Below are 13,806 nucleotides of genomic sequence, written 5' to 3'. Positions count from 1 at the left end.
ACAGCTCTGTTTCTCCATGAAGGCTACTACACTCAGATCTCCACGCTGGCAGACGTCCAGGAGAACGTGATGGAGTACCTGCACGTGCTCAGCCGTCCCATGGTCATCAACCACGACCATGACATTATTTGGACCGAGGCCTACATGGACAGTGCGGTAAGAACCCACAGCACAAGTCTGTAGTCAGCAAACAGGAGGGCCTATGAGCCAAACTGGCAAAGGTGTTAGGCATTCAGCTAGTATAATAGGCATATAACTTGCTCCAGCTTCCCATCTCAATGTCTTATGTGTGTCAGAACCTAAATGAAGTCCTGACATTTACGTAAAACCAGGAGCTGGTTGATTGATAGAAATTACTGGTCTCTGGCTGTGCTGAGACAGGCAATATTTCTCTTCTGCTTGCTCCTGGAGATGAGATATGTGTAGGCTCAGGTCTGGACCTGCAGTGACCCAGGAGCCCAGGACTAATCACACAGACACAGCATGACTTAAGCAGTGCTCCTGCAAAAGGTGGCTAAACTTCTAAAGGATTATTCACACAAAGGACTATTTACAGCTCAGGATATGGGTCACAGAGATGTATTTCCCTCAGCCCAGCAGCTAACTGCACAGTGCCGGTCAGAGATAAGGTCCCAGTTTATCACTCCCTCATTCCTTGGGCTAGCAGGATGCAAGGTCACCCCCTGTAGAGCCCCTGTGTAAAGGGCACATGCTGCCTCCTAGGAGGGAAATGGGACCAGGGAGTCAGGGCTCCCAGTGCCCCTTGCCTGGCCTAAGGGAAGACTTCAGGCCTTGGGACCACAAACTAGTGCCATCGTGGTGTTTTATTGCCAAGGCAGCTTTGAAATTCAAAGAAACAATGGGAAGGACAAAGGAGATCATCACTGAAGGTGCTTTCCCCTACACTTCCCCAGATAGAAGGTGCTCCTCAATCTTCATCTCCATCCATTTTTACACTGCAGAAATGTATACTGGCATCTTCGCCACAGACAGATTTCCATGTAATTGTGATAGAGCTGACCAGAAGTCAGGTTCCCCTACTCCAGAAACAAACCTTGACACTTTGTATGCTTTCCTAGGGGGGGGGAAATATTTTCAGGAGACTCTGGTGTGAAGAGGCTGCCCCCAACCTCTGTGCTGTGGCTGACCATTGGGGCTGCAGTCATGGCACACTGGCTCTGTGAGGGTGATGTGGGGTTGCCTTCTGCTGCAGGAGTGGTCCCAAGGAAGAGGTGGAACTTGGTGCCTGAGTGTGTTAAGCACAAGCTCCAGAAATGCTGCCAGCTCCCCAGCAAGTTTACTCCCGTAGTAAACATGCCATCCCTGGCACTGGTGTGGGGTGCTACCAAGGCAGCAGCAGGGATTTGTTTGTTGCACTTTTTTTGCTGCATTTCTTCTTGGCTTGGCTTGCCATTCTCTTCCTCCACTCCAACCTCCCCATCTTTGATTCATAACTCCATTCATGTACTCATTCGTCTGTTCATCCGTGTCTCTCACTAGCTGCCACAGTCCGAGGAGGTAACTGCTCCCCTGTGTCTTGTGAGCGTGCCGTTCCCCTTGTGCCAGTCGGTGTGTTGGTGCAAGCGCTCACAGCCACAGCTGGCCTGTACATCGGGGGGCGGGGGGCTGCAGCTCTCAAGGAGCCCTCTTACACCAGCAAGAGGACAGGCAATGCTGGATGTACTGGAGAGCTGTGCTGTGGGTCCAAAGTAGGGGTGTCCGTGTTGTGCAGTAGCTTAGCTCACTGGATTTCTTCTTCCACGTGTCTGGTAAGTGCTGGACACAGTTACTTGGTGTGTGTTAGAAAGAGTGTGGCTGTGAACAGGAATTTTCCACTCAGAAGCATCCAGACCAATAACTCAAGATACCAGGCTCAAACCTCCATCAGGCAACTGCACAGATCATTGGCTGGCTGCTTTATGGCTCCTAGCATGCACACAAATGGAGGTAGAGGCCAGTTCTGGCCTCACTGCTTACTTGACCAAAGGAGAAATGTAAGGGAGATGCTACTGGCTTTGAGGAAATAAACCCTTTTTAGTGCTAGGCAGATCTGGGAGACTTCTGTGCATGTGTCTTGCCTGTTTTACCTCCTTTCTTGTGTGTTTTTAGAGCATCTGCAGTACTGGGAGCCTCTGCTACCCCACTGCATGTGCATGTCCTGTGTCTGCTGTAGAGACAGCTCACTGTGTTGTACCTGTTTGTATCATGATTTTGCCTCTGTCTTTCCTATGCTTAGATGCCTGAGTGACAAGTTTATATAAGCAGGCTGTGTGTGTATTTGTGCCCTTTAAATATTTGCCTGTGCTGTTTCTCATTCGTGCTATTCATGTGTCTGCAATATAGAATATGCTGTTTGTGATTTTGCTCACATTTGTGTTGTTTTTCTTCATTCTGTGCTCCATGTGTTGGTGGTTTTTACACTTGTTGCATAAGCACCCATGTCTACACACCCATTACTGTCTCCTCCTCAGAACAGCTCTTTAATGTCTCCTGCTCATGGTGGGTATACGTGGTGCCACCATTTCTACAGGTTCTCAACACATTTCGCTGGCTTTCAGCCCATCCTCATCACCCCACATAAGCAAGCATCCATCCCACGAGCCTCTTGGATACAGAGTACTGAAAAGTGCTGCCATCTGTTTTCGGACGGGCGTGGGAGGCGAGGAGGTGTCTGCTTGTACCCAACATCTGGGCTCCCTGGGAATTCCAGCGCCTCTCATTCGGGTTATCTGCCGTATTGCACCTGCTAACACACAGCTCCTTGTTCTGTGGCAGCTCTTTGCATCTCAGGCTCAAAGTCTGTTGCTCATGACAACGGTGGCTATGCCGGTCTTCAGCAAGAAGAACGAGACGGTGAGTGCAACGTGGGCTTTGCTCTGCCTCCCGCCAGCAGAGCTGGAGGGCTGCAGCAGACCTTTGTTGGGTTTTAGAGCCAGCGCACCTCTGACAGACCACCTGGCCTTCAGAGACCATGGCAGACTTTGGACAGGATGTGCAGATGATAACTTGTCTGTTGAAATGATAGCCTGCCATTTCCTCTGAATGCTATTTCTTCCAAATACCTCTTAAATATGACACTTCTCCCTGTTTTTATCCCTTCCATTTTCAAACCCAGCCTAATTCACAGACCCATAAAGTTTCAGGCTGGAAGGGATCATTACCTTGTCTAGTCTGTACATTTTATTGCAGACCTCTACATTTCATATAGACAGTCCTTCATGAGCCCAATAACCTGTGTTTGGCAAAAGTGTCATTGAAGAAAGGCATCCAGCCTTGAGCTCTCCATTGTGGTTTCTCACTCCCTGTTAAAAACTGGTGTCCAAATTCCACTTTGAGTCTGGCTGGCTTCACTTTCCCATCATAATGACTTTCTCTGATGGATTAAAAACGCTATAGCCCTTGGTATTTTCTCCTGGGAAGCATCTTCTACACTGCAATACAGTCAAACCTGTCTTTCTTTTGATAAGATAAAAAGGTTGAAAAAATTTGGTGTCTTTGATAAGGGCATTTTGAAACCCTTTAGACAGTCTTTTCTGTACCATTTCTAGCTTCTCAGCATCATTTTAAAATGGCATCTTCTACCTCACCATTGCTGTATGAGGAATAAAGTCTTCATCTAGGTCCTGTGAGCAATTGCTTGCTAAATTTCTTTGCATGCTTGCCTTGTCCTTTTTGTTATTTACACACACTGAATGCAGATTTTTGCCATCAAATCTTGTTGCCAGACATTTTATATTACTTCTGAATCGTTACCAAAAATGCAGACTAGTATTGGGTAGTAGAAATACTTCTCTCCACAAACAGTATGTTATTTGGCTTTGAATGAATGTGCATAAGCTTAGAGAGAACACAAGAAAGGTCAGTAGGAAGGCAACAGTGTGTGTTCAGGCAGAGCGCTACTGAAGTTTTGCTTCTGAAAATGGGTTTTCCTTTGTTTTCAAGAGATCTCACGGCATACTGCTGGGTGTGGTGGGCTCTGACGTGCCCCTGAGAGAGTTGTTAAAACTTGCTCCACGGTATAAGGTAAGACTGAGATAAGGCAATTTTATTGTACACAGCAAAGTCACTAGTCATTCTTCCACAGGCATGATTCTGAAAAATCATTCCTCCTCCTGTAGGAAGAAGTATGAGCATAAAGCAGGAGCAGTTGGATGTGGTGGTGCATGTAATACATATGAAATCATTCACCACTAGAAAGGCTTAGTCTGTTTCAGAAACACAAGGACTGGATGATCCAGTGGATTCACCACTGGTCACGGAGTCTTTGCACCGTTGTGGTCACCAGCTTGGATCCTTCAGAGATGATATGGATCTGATAGCCTGTCTCAGAAGAAGTAATATTTTATAGCCAGTTCCCAGTGGACAACAGCTGCCATACCAGCTGGCAAAAAATAAACAAGTTTCACTGTCAATATTCTTGGCAGAAAAACAGTACTGAATTCATTTCAGAGACCGAACAGTTCTGCCGTATCAGAAGGTCTTTTTCTCCACATCAGCATGAAGACTTCTTGGCAGGACAGCATACAGGAGGTTGGCTCTCACTCATTGTTGCTGTACCTAGGCAGTGTATTTGCTGTCCAGAATTTAGTCCAACAGTTACTTGTAGCTCTGTAATCAATATATCTTAATATATATACATGTATGTTCATGTTCATCCATAGGAAAACACCCCAGAGATGCACTGTTTAGTTTGGTTTCTGCTGTTAGTTGTGTGCAGTGACCTTTTGCTCAATCTTTCTCCATACCAGGAGACCAAGCATATCTGAGGATTGCCAAAGTTATCAGGCAGTTTGAGCCATCATTTCAAGTTTTCAGTTTCTCTTAAATAACTATTAGACAACAGCAACCAGTTAGGCAGTTGTCCAAAACCTGGTCACTAGAGACCTGCAGGACTGGAAGTGCTGTCAGAAGCTATGCATCTGCACGGTGCTTCCAGATCTGGATTCAGGATTTGCGGACTATTTGCATGTAGCTGCTGAAAATGGCCCTTCAGGCAACCCAGCAACCGAGAGCATCAGGGTGCAAGTGCTCAGCAGGCAAAAGCTAGCTGGTTTAGGTTTGGGGAAGTCTTGTCTAGGAGCTTCAATTCTTATACACGTTTATTTTCTGTAGAATACTAGTAATACCTTTTCATCTTCCTTCCCCTGTGTCACTCAAAAGCCATATGTCACAATAAGTTTTCTTCTGAGCCAAGAAGGGACACTGTCCTTTCCTCCAAGTAGTGCCATGGAAGAAGAGAAAATTATTTGAAGGATTTATTTACATCAGAGGCAGGACATGACTTCCCAGAAGCTCTTTCAGTTCCAGACCGGTTCATAAACCTCATATTCTCAGCTTGAATCCTTTGGCATATGTGCTACAAAGGACTGGTTCCAAAGCCCTTGAGAGCTCATACATTTATGATCCCACTTATTGGGCTGGGAAATTTCATCTTTAATAGGCCAACAAGGAAGTTTGCCATAGTCCTTGGATCCATTCTGCCACGCTGAGTTGAGCTCTATGTGATTGCAAAAAAAAAAAAAAAAAAAGTTTCATATAAAGTCCAGAGTTTTGATCTGGCATATGTGTGATATGTAATTCATTCCCTCCAAAAAAGTGCAGGCGGACTGTGAAAGACTTACCTCCCTGCTTCCCTGTTGTTATCCCTCCAGGATTGTTTCTATAGGAATATAAAGTTGCTACGTTTTTTTGAAGATAGAAAACTTCACCATTCTTTTTTTCCATGAGACACCTCATATTTTGGCAAGCACAGACTATCCATGGGTTTTCAGCAATTCAGGCTTTAGCTGGAATTTGTATTATGTATGGGTTTGATCTGAGTAATTGCTCTCATGGAAATCTCTTGGTGGTATTTGCTAAGGAGGCTGGTCAGGCTCTAAGAGGGTGTCTTTCCCTGCCTGTGTGCAGAGATGGGCTACCTGCCCATACCTGTGTGCACCCGAGCACAGCCAGTCTTCTCCAAGCAGCCAGAAATGCAGGGATAAAAGGGTTGGGATGGAGCCTGTTTTCTGCTGGTCGATATCTTTAAAAAGAAAATCCTGTTGAATATTGATGGGGCCAGGGTATCAGCAGCAGCCACTACACAGCGGTGCTTCTAGCTAAAACAGAGCTAATTATTCTCTTCCTCCAGCTGGGTGTCCACGGCTACGCCTTTCTGAACACCAACAACGGCTACATCCTTTCTCACCCAGACCTCCGCCCTCTGGTACGTATAACAGTAAATTGGAAATCCTTGCTGACTTGGGAACACCAGCTTTCAGGGACGATCCTGATTTCTCATGTTTTATTGATATATGGGCCCTAGGAATATGAGGGCCAGAGAAATCAATGCCATATGCATAGGTGCATATTATGTATACACGTGTGTGAAGCAGGAGGTACCCTGCCTGTCTTCTCTGTATGTGGGTGGTGTATTTCTGGGCACTTGCTGTACTGTGGGCACATGTATATGTATGCATCCAAGGCTCCACTGGAAAACCAAATCACCTCACTCACGCACATCTCCTACAGGAAGGTTCAGCATGGGTATCTCCCCACTAAAAGCTGCCCAGCAGCTGTAGCGTTGGAAATTTGGGGAATTTGAGGCTAGCAAGGTGGAGTAACACAAATCCTGGTAACATGGGATGTCAGAAACAAGTTAGGGACCAGTGTGCTGCAACTACTTAAGGCTCAGAGTGGACACAAGGATGTTTCTCCTTCATGGTGCCACCTGGAACTCCAGCCTGCACATATCTGCAAACACACTACGGGCTTTCTTACCCAGGCATGCAATACGTTTTCTGTTTCATACACATGCCTGTCTGCACAAATCTCCATGCGCACAGCTTATAGGTGTTAATGTGGTTACTGGCAAGAGGAATTGCCACCACAAGGGCTTCACACCAGCTGTCTTCATAAAGGCAGCTTTGCACAGAGAGACCTCAGACTTGGGTAGTTACTTCACTATGTGAGGAGAACTTTCACATCATGTTGCCAGGATGAGGCAAAGCAAAGCTAGGCAAGGTCGTTGCTTTATCCTCCACCTGAAATTGCCCTCTCTTAGTCTACTTCACACCTTTTTCTTCACCAGTAAGATTAGAGGGAAATAGCTCTCTTCCATCAGTTAACCTGAGGTGAAAAGCCTACTTTTTTGTCAGCGAAGCTAAAGCTTAATTCCCATCAGGAAAGATCTCCTGCTGGTATTATAGTGTTAATGGGATTACACTCTTAGCTGTGGAGGAAAAAAAAATATTTCCTGGAGGTAAGCATATTGTACTGATCTATTTAGCTGAATATTCTCGCAAACCAGGCTGTAGCTTTTACCTGCGAGTTCACCTATGTTCCTGCCTGTCCCTTACTCCTGACACAACCTTTCCCACTTGAACTCTCCCAGCTTTGCACTGTTTGCATAAAGAGATATGTGGCATGGGACTGAGAAGGTACCTGCACCCAAACACTGCTTCCCAGTCAGAGAATAAATGAGACTGAAAAATGCATATTTTTCAAATTAGAAATTAATACTAAGTTCTTAAAGGATTAGTTTAAAAAGTTATCTACCACTTACTGGGGTGGTTTTCCCTATTTTATCCTCTCTCTCTCTTTTTTTTTTTTTTTTTTTTTTTTTTTTTTTTTTTTTTTTTAATAAATGCCAGTATAAAGAAGGAAAGAAACTGAAGCCTAAGCCAAACTACAACAGTGTAGATCTCTCAGAAGTGGAATGGGAAGACCAGGATGAAATAGTGAGTATCAGAAAGTGAATTTAGACTTTTGTAGCCCCTTCTTTCGGTTACTGTGTTGCCTGCATGGAGTGAGGATGAGGGAAAGGGCACTTCTGTTTTTTCTGTGCAGAACTGGCCCTTGACTAAGAGAGACTGGTAGTCTACAAGAGGACAAGAATGATGCTTACCTACAAAATGCTTGCCTTCCTTCTCTGTACACGTTTTCCTTCCCATGGAACAGGCAGAGAAAGTGCTGGCAGGAGGAAAGAAGCAGTCAGAGGATGCTCCAGGGAGCTGGTCTGTCTGTACCTGGCCCACATGCTGGTGCTGGCAGCTGCACCTCTGCACATAGCTTAACACAAAGCCAAAATAGCTCAGGAGTATGGAGGCATCCCATGATGTTGCCCATCTGTGTAGTATGTGAGATAGAGCTGAAACCGCTCAACTAATGAGATCTGCAGCAAGAAAGAACGTGCAGTTCCAAAAGAGACTAAGCTTTGCGGTCACTTCTGGTAATAGACAAAAAGCATAAGGAATATAAACACTTGAGAAAAACAGTTTTCCAGAAAACACCTTATTGCATATCTTTGGAAGCAGTGAAAACAATAGCAGACAGAGGGAAATGGCTAGAAAATCCCTTTTTTACTCTCTCAAGCAAAATTATTAAAAAGTAGTAAGCAAGAAACAGTGTGCACCCCAACAGCTGCATGTTGCAGTGTTTCAGAACTGGGTACCCAGATACAACGAGAAGGCAGAAAGGTTCCTCTGTAGCTGGCTTTCTTTTACTCAGAAGAATTAGGAGAGAATAGCTACTTAAGATGCTATGGTAAGAAATTAATTTGGAGTAAGATAGAATTAGCTGTGGGACACATGCTTCTGGATTACAGGGGAGACTGCTGAGATAAAGGGATCTGATGCTATAGATACCACATAAACAGGTGGGACAAGCAAAGTGTCCAGCAAGAGGATTACAGCAGCTACTGCTGCAAGCACAGGGCAAGCAGAAAGGGTCTCACCCGCAGAACTCAGCAAGTGGAAGGGTGGCAGACTGAGAAAGAAAACACAACGGGACTGTGTGTGAGACATGGAAAGTAAGACAAAAATAAGAGATTTTACATGCAGTGAACTTGACAGGTTATCTATGTCTTTTTCTGGGTTTACTAATGTCTCTGCCACTGAAGACGCTTTTAGAGATATTCCTCTCTACAGTTTGCTATTTTACAACAAAATTTATAAAAAAAAAAAAAAAAAAAAAAAAAAAAAAAGCATTGATACCTGAATGCAGATATGATGCAGTGTAAGGTTTCTGCCCTTAGGCAATCAGAATAAAACTATCCAGAGTGAAAATATATATCAAAAGAGGCATACAGAACAAAGCCACTTTGTGTTCCTGTACTGCATCTTCCAGAAGAAAGAAAGGTTGCAGTCACTGATATCTGCAGTGTGACTTCAGCAAGTTGAGAGTCTCTCAAGATACACCCACTGCAGCAGAAAGATGCCAACGTTTCAACACTCAGATTTGCAGCTATGGTATTAGATCAATGACAGACTCAACATCAGTTGCAGTATAATCTCAGCAACACTGATAAGCAGCAAAATCAGACTGGAAAAATATGCCCAAGTGCTAATGATGTGTAATACAGCCAGCTGCTGAAAAGAAAAAGGGAGGGAACACAGCACTGTCTGTAAAACAGAAATTCATGTACAACAGTGCTATTTGCAGATGGGCAGCAAGGAAGTTTGGGGTTGCTTTTAAAGTTACACGGGGCTATTCTTAGCATGAAGGGACCAGGGATTGTGGGGTCCTGCCCAGCAGTCTGGAAGCTGCCACCCAAACAAGTTTCTGCAGCCTTGACAGAACATCTGAAGAAGAAATTAGCCTGCAAGAAAGTTAAGACTGAGTGGCCAAACACCTAGATGTTATGAGAGCTCCCAGGTAAACCGTATGTCTGTGCTGGTTTGAAACCACATGAGTAGACAGGGGAAAGGAGTCAGCAGCAAACAACCCCTCCATCCAAATTCGGCTACACATTTGTCAAAGTGAAGGCCAACCACTGCCAGCAGTGCCCTGTGTAATGAGGACTGAGCATTACAGGGACTCCCAGACACCAGGACTGTGGCTGATTGAGTTCTCCATGCAGGAGAAGCTGTCGAGGAAGAAGCAGCAAGCCTGGGCTGTGCCACTGACCTACAGACACTGTCACCTCAGCACTGGGCACAGGCCTGGCGCTGGAGCTGAGGAGATCCAAGGAGATCTCATATCCACTGGTTTACTTCTCCACTGCCTCATGGGGCAAGGAAAGATGGCTGGCATTCAAGAAGATCTGGATGAAACAGCAATAACCAAACTAAACCCAGAACCCAGAGAAATTGCCGCAGGCTGTTCAGGCCAGAACAGAGCATGCCGTGGCTCTGGCAGGAGGTCAAACTCTCTTAGCAAGAAAGGAGTTACAGAACCAGGCCGTGTTTTGATTTCCAAGACATGGGCCTTGGAAAACACAGGCTTTATATTCTAGGTCTGTAAATAACCCACATCAAACAGCCATAATAAATAGAGCTGTGGCCTTGTAAAGCAACTGCAGTTGAGTCTGGCCAGCACCTGAATGGAAGCTTGTCTCTGGGAGTACGGAAGCAATTTGTGTGAATGAATAAGCTACTTCCCACCTTTTTTTCTATCCAGGCTGAAGCAATAGGCTGATATGCTCTGGCAGGCTGGACCTGAAGTCAAACCCTCTGCACTTATGGAAAAATTCCCTGGCTCTTTCTTGCAAGAGGCTGGGAGTCACTGTGAAAATTACATTTTGCCTTTGGAACCTGAATTGAATGAAGTGGTCTTCTCACTGCCTCCCTGGCTATCACACAGCCTTGCTTTGCTGTGTTAAACAGCTGCTTTGCTGAACTCAGAAGTGGTGCTGAATGCAGCCTATAATTTATAAATCAGTTTTAAAAGATGCCAAAGAGCTTTGTACTCGGTCTGGGGGAGCCAGCGGGTTTCTCAGGTGTCTCTTCTTTCAGGCTCTCGGAGCACGGTGCTAATGACTTGCTGGCTGCCAAATGGTGAAGTCTGAAATGTGGACTGTCAGTTTCATAGCTTCCAGGTCCTTTCCTTTAGCTCAAAAGACATATCAACAAGCTTTCAGCATAAGCCATTATTATTCCGTGTTACCGACTGAACAAGGATCCTGACCACTGAGAACAGGTTTTCAGTTTAAAAGAAGCAAGAAAGCTGTGAAGAGAAAAAAAAATGACAGTCACTCTTTCCTGTCACAGCCCCTGTATATTAATGTCAAGCAGCTCTATTAATTCCTGTCCTGCTCTGCCTAGAGATGCTAATGTTGATCTCGTTCACCTCTGCAGCTGAGAACTGCCATGATCAATGGGGAAACGGGCTACCTCTCTATGGATGTGAAGGTCCCTGTGGATAAGGGGGTAAGAAATTATCAGGCTCGGGTCACGTGGAGGGAAGGGAGGGGAAATGGATGCTGAAGAACCATGAAGGATGTGGTTTTAATGCTCAGCATTTCAGAGTGTGAGGATTTTATTGTTTCACCGCATATATAACACATGTGCTAAAGGCATAAAATAGAACATCGTTAGAAGTGCTCTTTATACCTACCGGCATTCCGTGTGTGCAAAGGTGCTGGAAATGCCTCACAGCTCCCTACTCTGTCCAGGCAAAGCCAAAAAATCGTCTTGTACATTGTTTATAGGGCTGTGAAATGAATCGGAGATCTTCAAGAGTTTAGAGGAGGGGAAGACATGTTGAGCTGATCTAGACAGAAAGAGGTTTGGAGGCTTTTTTTCGACTCCCTTTCCTTACCCAAACGCACTCAAGAAAACAGTTCTTCACTCTGTCATTATGAGATTTTCTTTATCCAAGTCTGATATTAAATTTCTATGCAAATATTTACAAGCATCTTCTGAAAACTCCTAGTGAAATGGAGACTTCTGAAGGTTCCCTACCAGCTCTAATGTAGGGTTATACATCTTGCCTTGGAATCAGAGCAAAATGGACTTGTACATTTAGGTTCACTGCTACTTTTTCATTCGGGTTTATTTAATTCTCCCAAAGAATTTGGCTTCCATCATTTCCTCTTAGGAAGTATTCCAGAGTCCTGCAAGTTTAACTGCCCAGAAGTCTTCCAAATTTGAGGAAAATTTTCCATCTTTTGTAGACAGGCTTTTTTTCAGCCATCAGGCTGGCTGAGCTGCTCCCATGCAATTCCAATAAAGCGAGCACTCAGCCATTGCTGAGATTATGCTCTTTCCCAGTGAAGACACCCCTCTGTTTCCCCTGGATGGTTGTATGGCTAGACCTTATAACTAAATTATCTGTCTCTATTTTTGGTGTTTATAACTATCAACTGTCAATGGATTCGCCCTTCCCCAACAGCTGCATTTGAAATACTTACGTTTCAGTCCAATCAGTTCAGCAATTACTTCTATTCCCTTTGTCTCTTGTATCATTTCTTTTACACAAGTACCAGAGCTTCACTGAATTATTTGAGCACAGTTTCCCTGTTGCTCTGTAGAGAGCTTCGTTTCTCTGCAGTAGGATATTTCTGAACAGGAAGCCCCAAACTTCTTTTCTGCTCTCCCTTCAAATTTTTCGCCATCACACAGTTGACCCAGAATTACTGCCTCTGGTTCACAGAATCACAGAATGGCTTGGTTGGAAGGTATCTTAAAGATATCTGGTTCTGATCCCCCATCACCTAGTTCCAACCCCCCAGTTTCCATGTTTTTTAGCTATTTTTTCCAGTTGCCTTTTTTTTTTTTTTTTTTTTTTTTTTAACCCAAATCTCACTTCTTTTTGTCCCATCTTTCTAATATTTTGGGTTGTTGGAACTTTTTCTCAGTACACAGAGAAACAGTGATTTATTTTATCTTACAGATCACTGTACATAAAGGCTCCTAAGATACAGTCTGTCTGTTCCTCTCAAGAGATCTTTTTCTCCTGATGCACTGTTGTTTACTGCTTCTTTCTGGCTACAGTACTGCAGTTGGTTCACTTCACATTTTATTTAAGTCCACATTAATTAAGTCTTTAGAATAAAATTTCATGAAAAGCTGCTTCAAGTGCTTTATATAAACCCAAATACATTGCATGTCCTTTATTCCCTTCATCCATTATCTTTGTTATGCTGTCAGAAAAGCAATCAGGGTTTTCCAGCAAGATCTATTCTTTGTAAGTCTAGATTGCTTATTGCTCTAACTTAACCTCTTTTCTCACCTTTTCTCTGTGCACCCTCAATAACATTCCTTCTGAGTCATCCAAAGGTGGCTTTTTAGTTCAGTATTTTAGGGATATCTTTCTGTTCCCCTACCCAGGAAAAAAAAAAAAAAAAAGTGGCCTTGGTAAGAGATATTACCTGTTTTAGTCTGCAAGCTTTATGAAGCATAATAGGAGACTGAAACTGAGCAAGTCACCATTTTACTATTATCTGAATACGCGCGGAGCAGGGACACGAAGCAAAACGTAGCAATTCCCACCAGTGCTGTGGTAGCTGATGAAGCAGAGCAGCAGCCGAAACAAAGAAATTGCTGACAGAGCCTGCAAACAGAGAGGATGAGGCAGTCAGCAGAGAGAAGGGCTGAGTGAAGTGGATAGGAATTATTCTGTCAGCCACTTAAAAGAAATTCCACGGGTTGATCTCGGGGAGGTATTGAGAGCGGAGTGAGATACAGAAGGGAAAATAAGGTCCAAAGACAAAAGGGCAGTCATTGGAGAAATCTGGTGGCAAAACCTGCTTTTGTTTTCTGCTAGGGGACAAATGGTAGGCCTGTGGCAAACCAGTGATAAGGCCATTAGTCAGGAGTGATTGCCTCAAACAGCCACAATGCAGACACTTGACCTACATGTGGTGCAGTCCTGCCTGGCTGTCCTCGGCCCTGCTTGGCTCCGGGGTGCTCTGCTGCTCCCCCTTCCCATGGGTGAGCAGTGCTGCCTACAGCTGTCCTGGGGAGGCTGTGCTTTCCCCGATCCTGCAGAAAGAGAGCTCTGCCTGCCTCCCACAAGCCTCAGTCCCTGCTGCGCCAGTTGTGTTGCAGTACGCACTTGCCATGCAGGGAGAAAGAAGGGAGAGAAGGGGCTGAGCTGCCTGCCACC

General features: G+C 44.7%; 1 protein-coding gene across 1 annotated transcript in view; it reads left to right on the top strand.

Moving 5' to 3' along the window:
- The window catches only part of CACNA2D4 (calcium voltage-gated channel auxiliary subunit alpha2delta 4), a 112,329-nt gene that overhangs the window by 33,140 nt on the left and 65,383 nt on the right, over window positions 1-13,806 (top strand). The window contains exons 13-18 of the mRNA XM_032184094.1: window positions 23-156; window positions 2,776-2,853; window positions 3,943-4,023; window positions 6,131-6,205; window positions 7,632-7,718; window positions 11,055-11,126. Of these exons, the coding sequence (XP_032039985.1) occupies window positions 23-156; window positions 2,776-2,853; window positions 3,943-4,023; window positions 6,131-6,205; window positions 7,632-7,718; window positions 11,055-11,126 (527 nt within the window). The remainder of the gene's footprint in view (window positions 1-22; window positions 157-2,775; window positions 2,854-3,942; window positions 4,024-6,130; window positions 6,206-7,631; window positions 7,719-11,054; window positions 11,127-13,806) is intronic.

This window comes from Aythya fuligula, chromosome 1 (assembly GCF_009819795.1).
Source record: "Aythya fuligula isolate bAytFul2 chromosome 1, bAytFul2.pri, whole genome shotgun sequence".
Lineage (NCBI taxonomy): Eukaryota > Metazoa > Chordata > Aves > Anseriformes > Anatidae > Aythya > Aythya fuligula.
The sequence above is the reverse complement of the archived record's forward strand: the minus strand, read 5'-3'. Positions and strand labels throughout refer to the sequence as shown.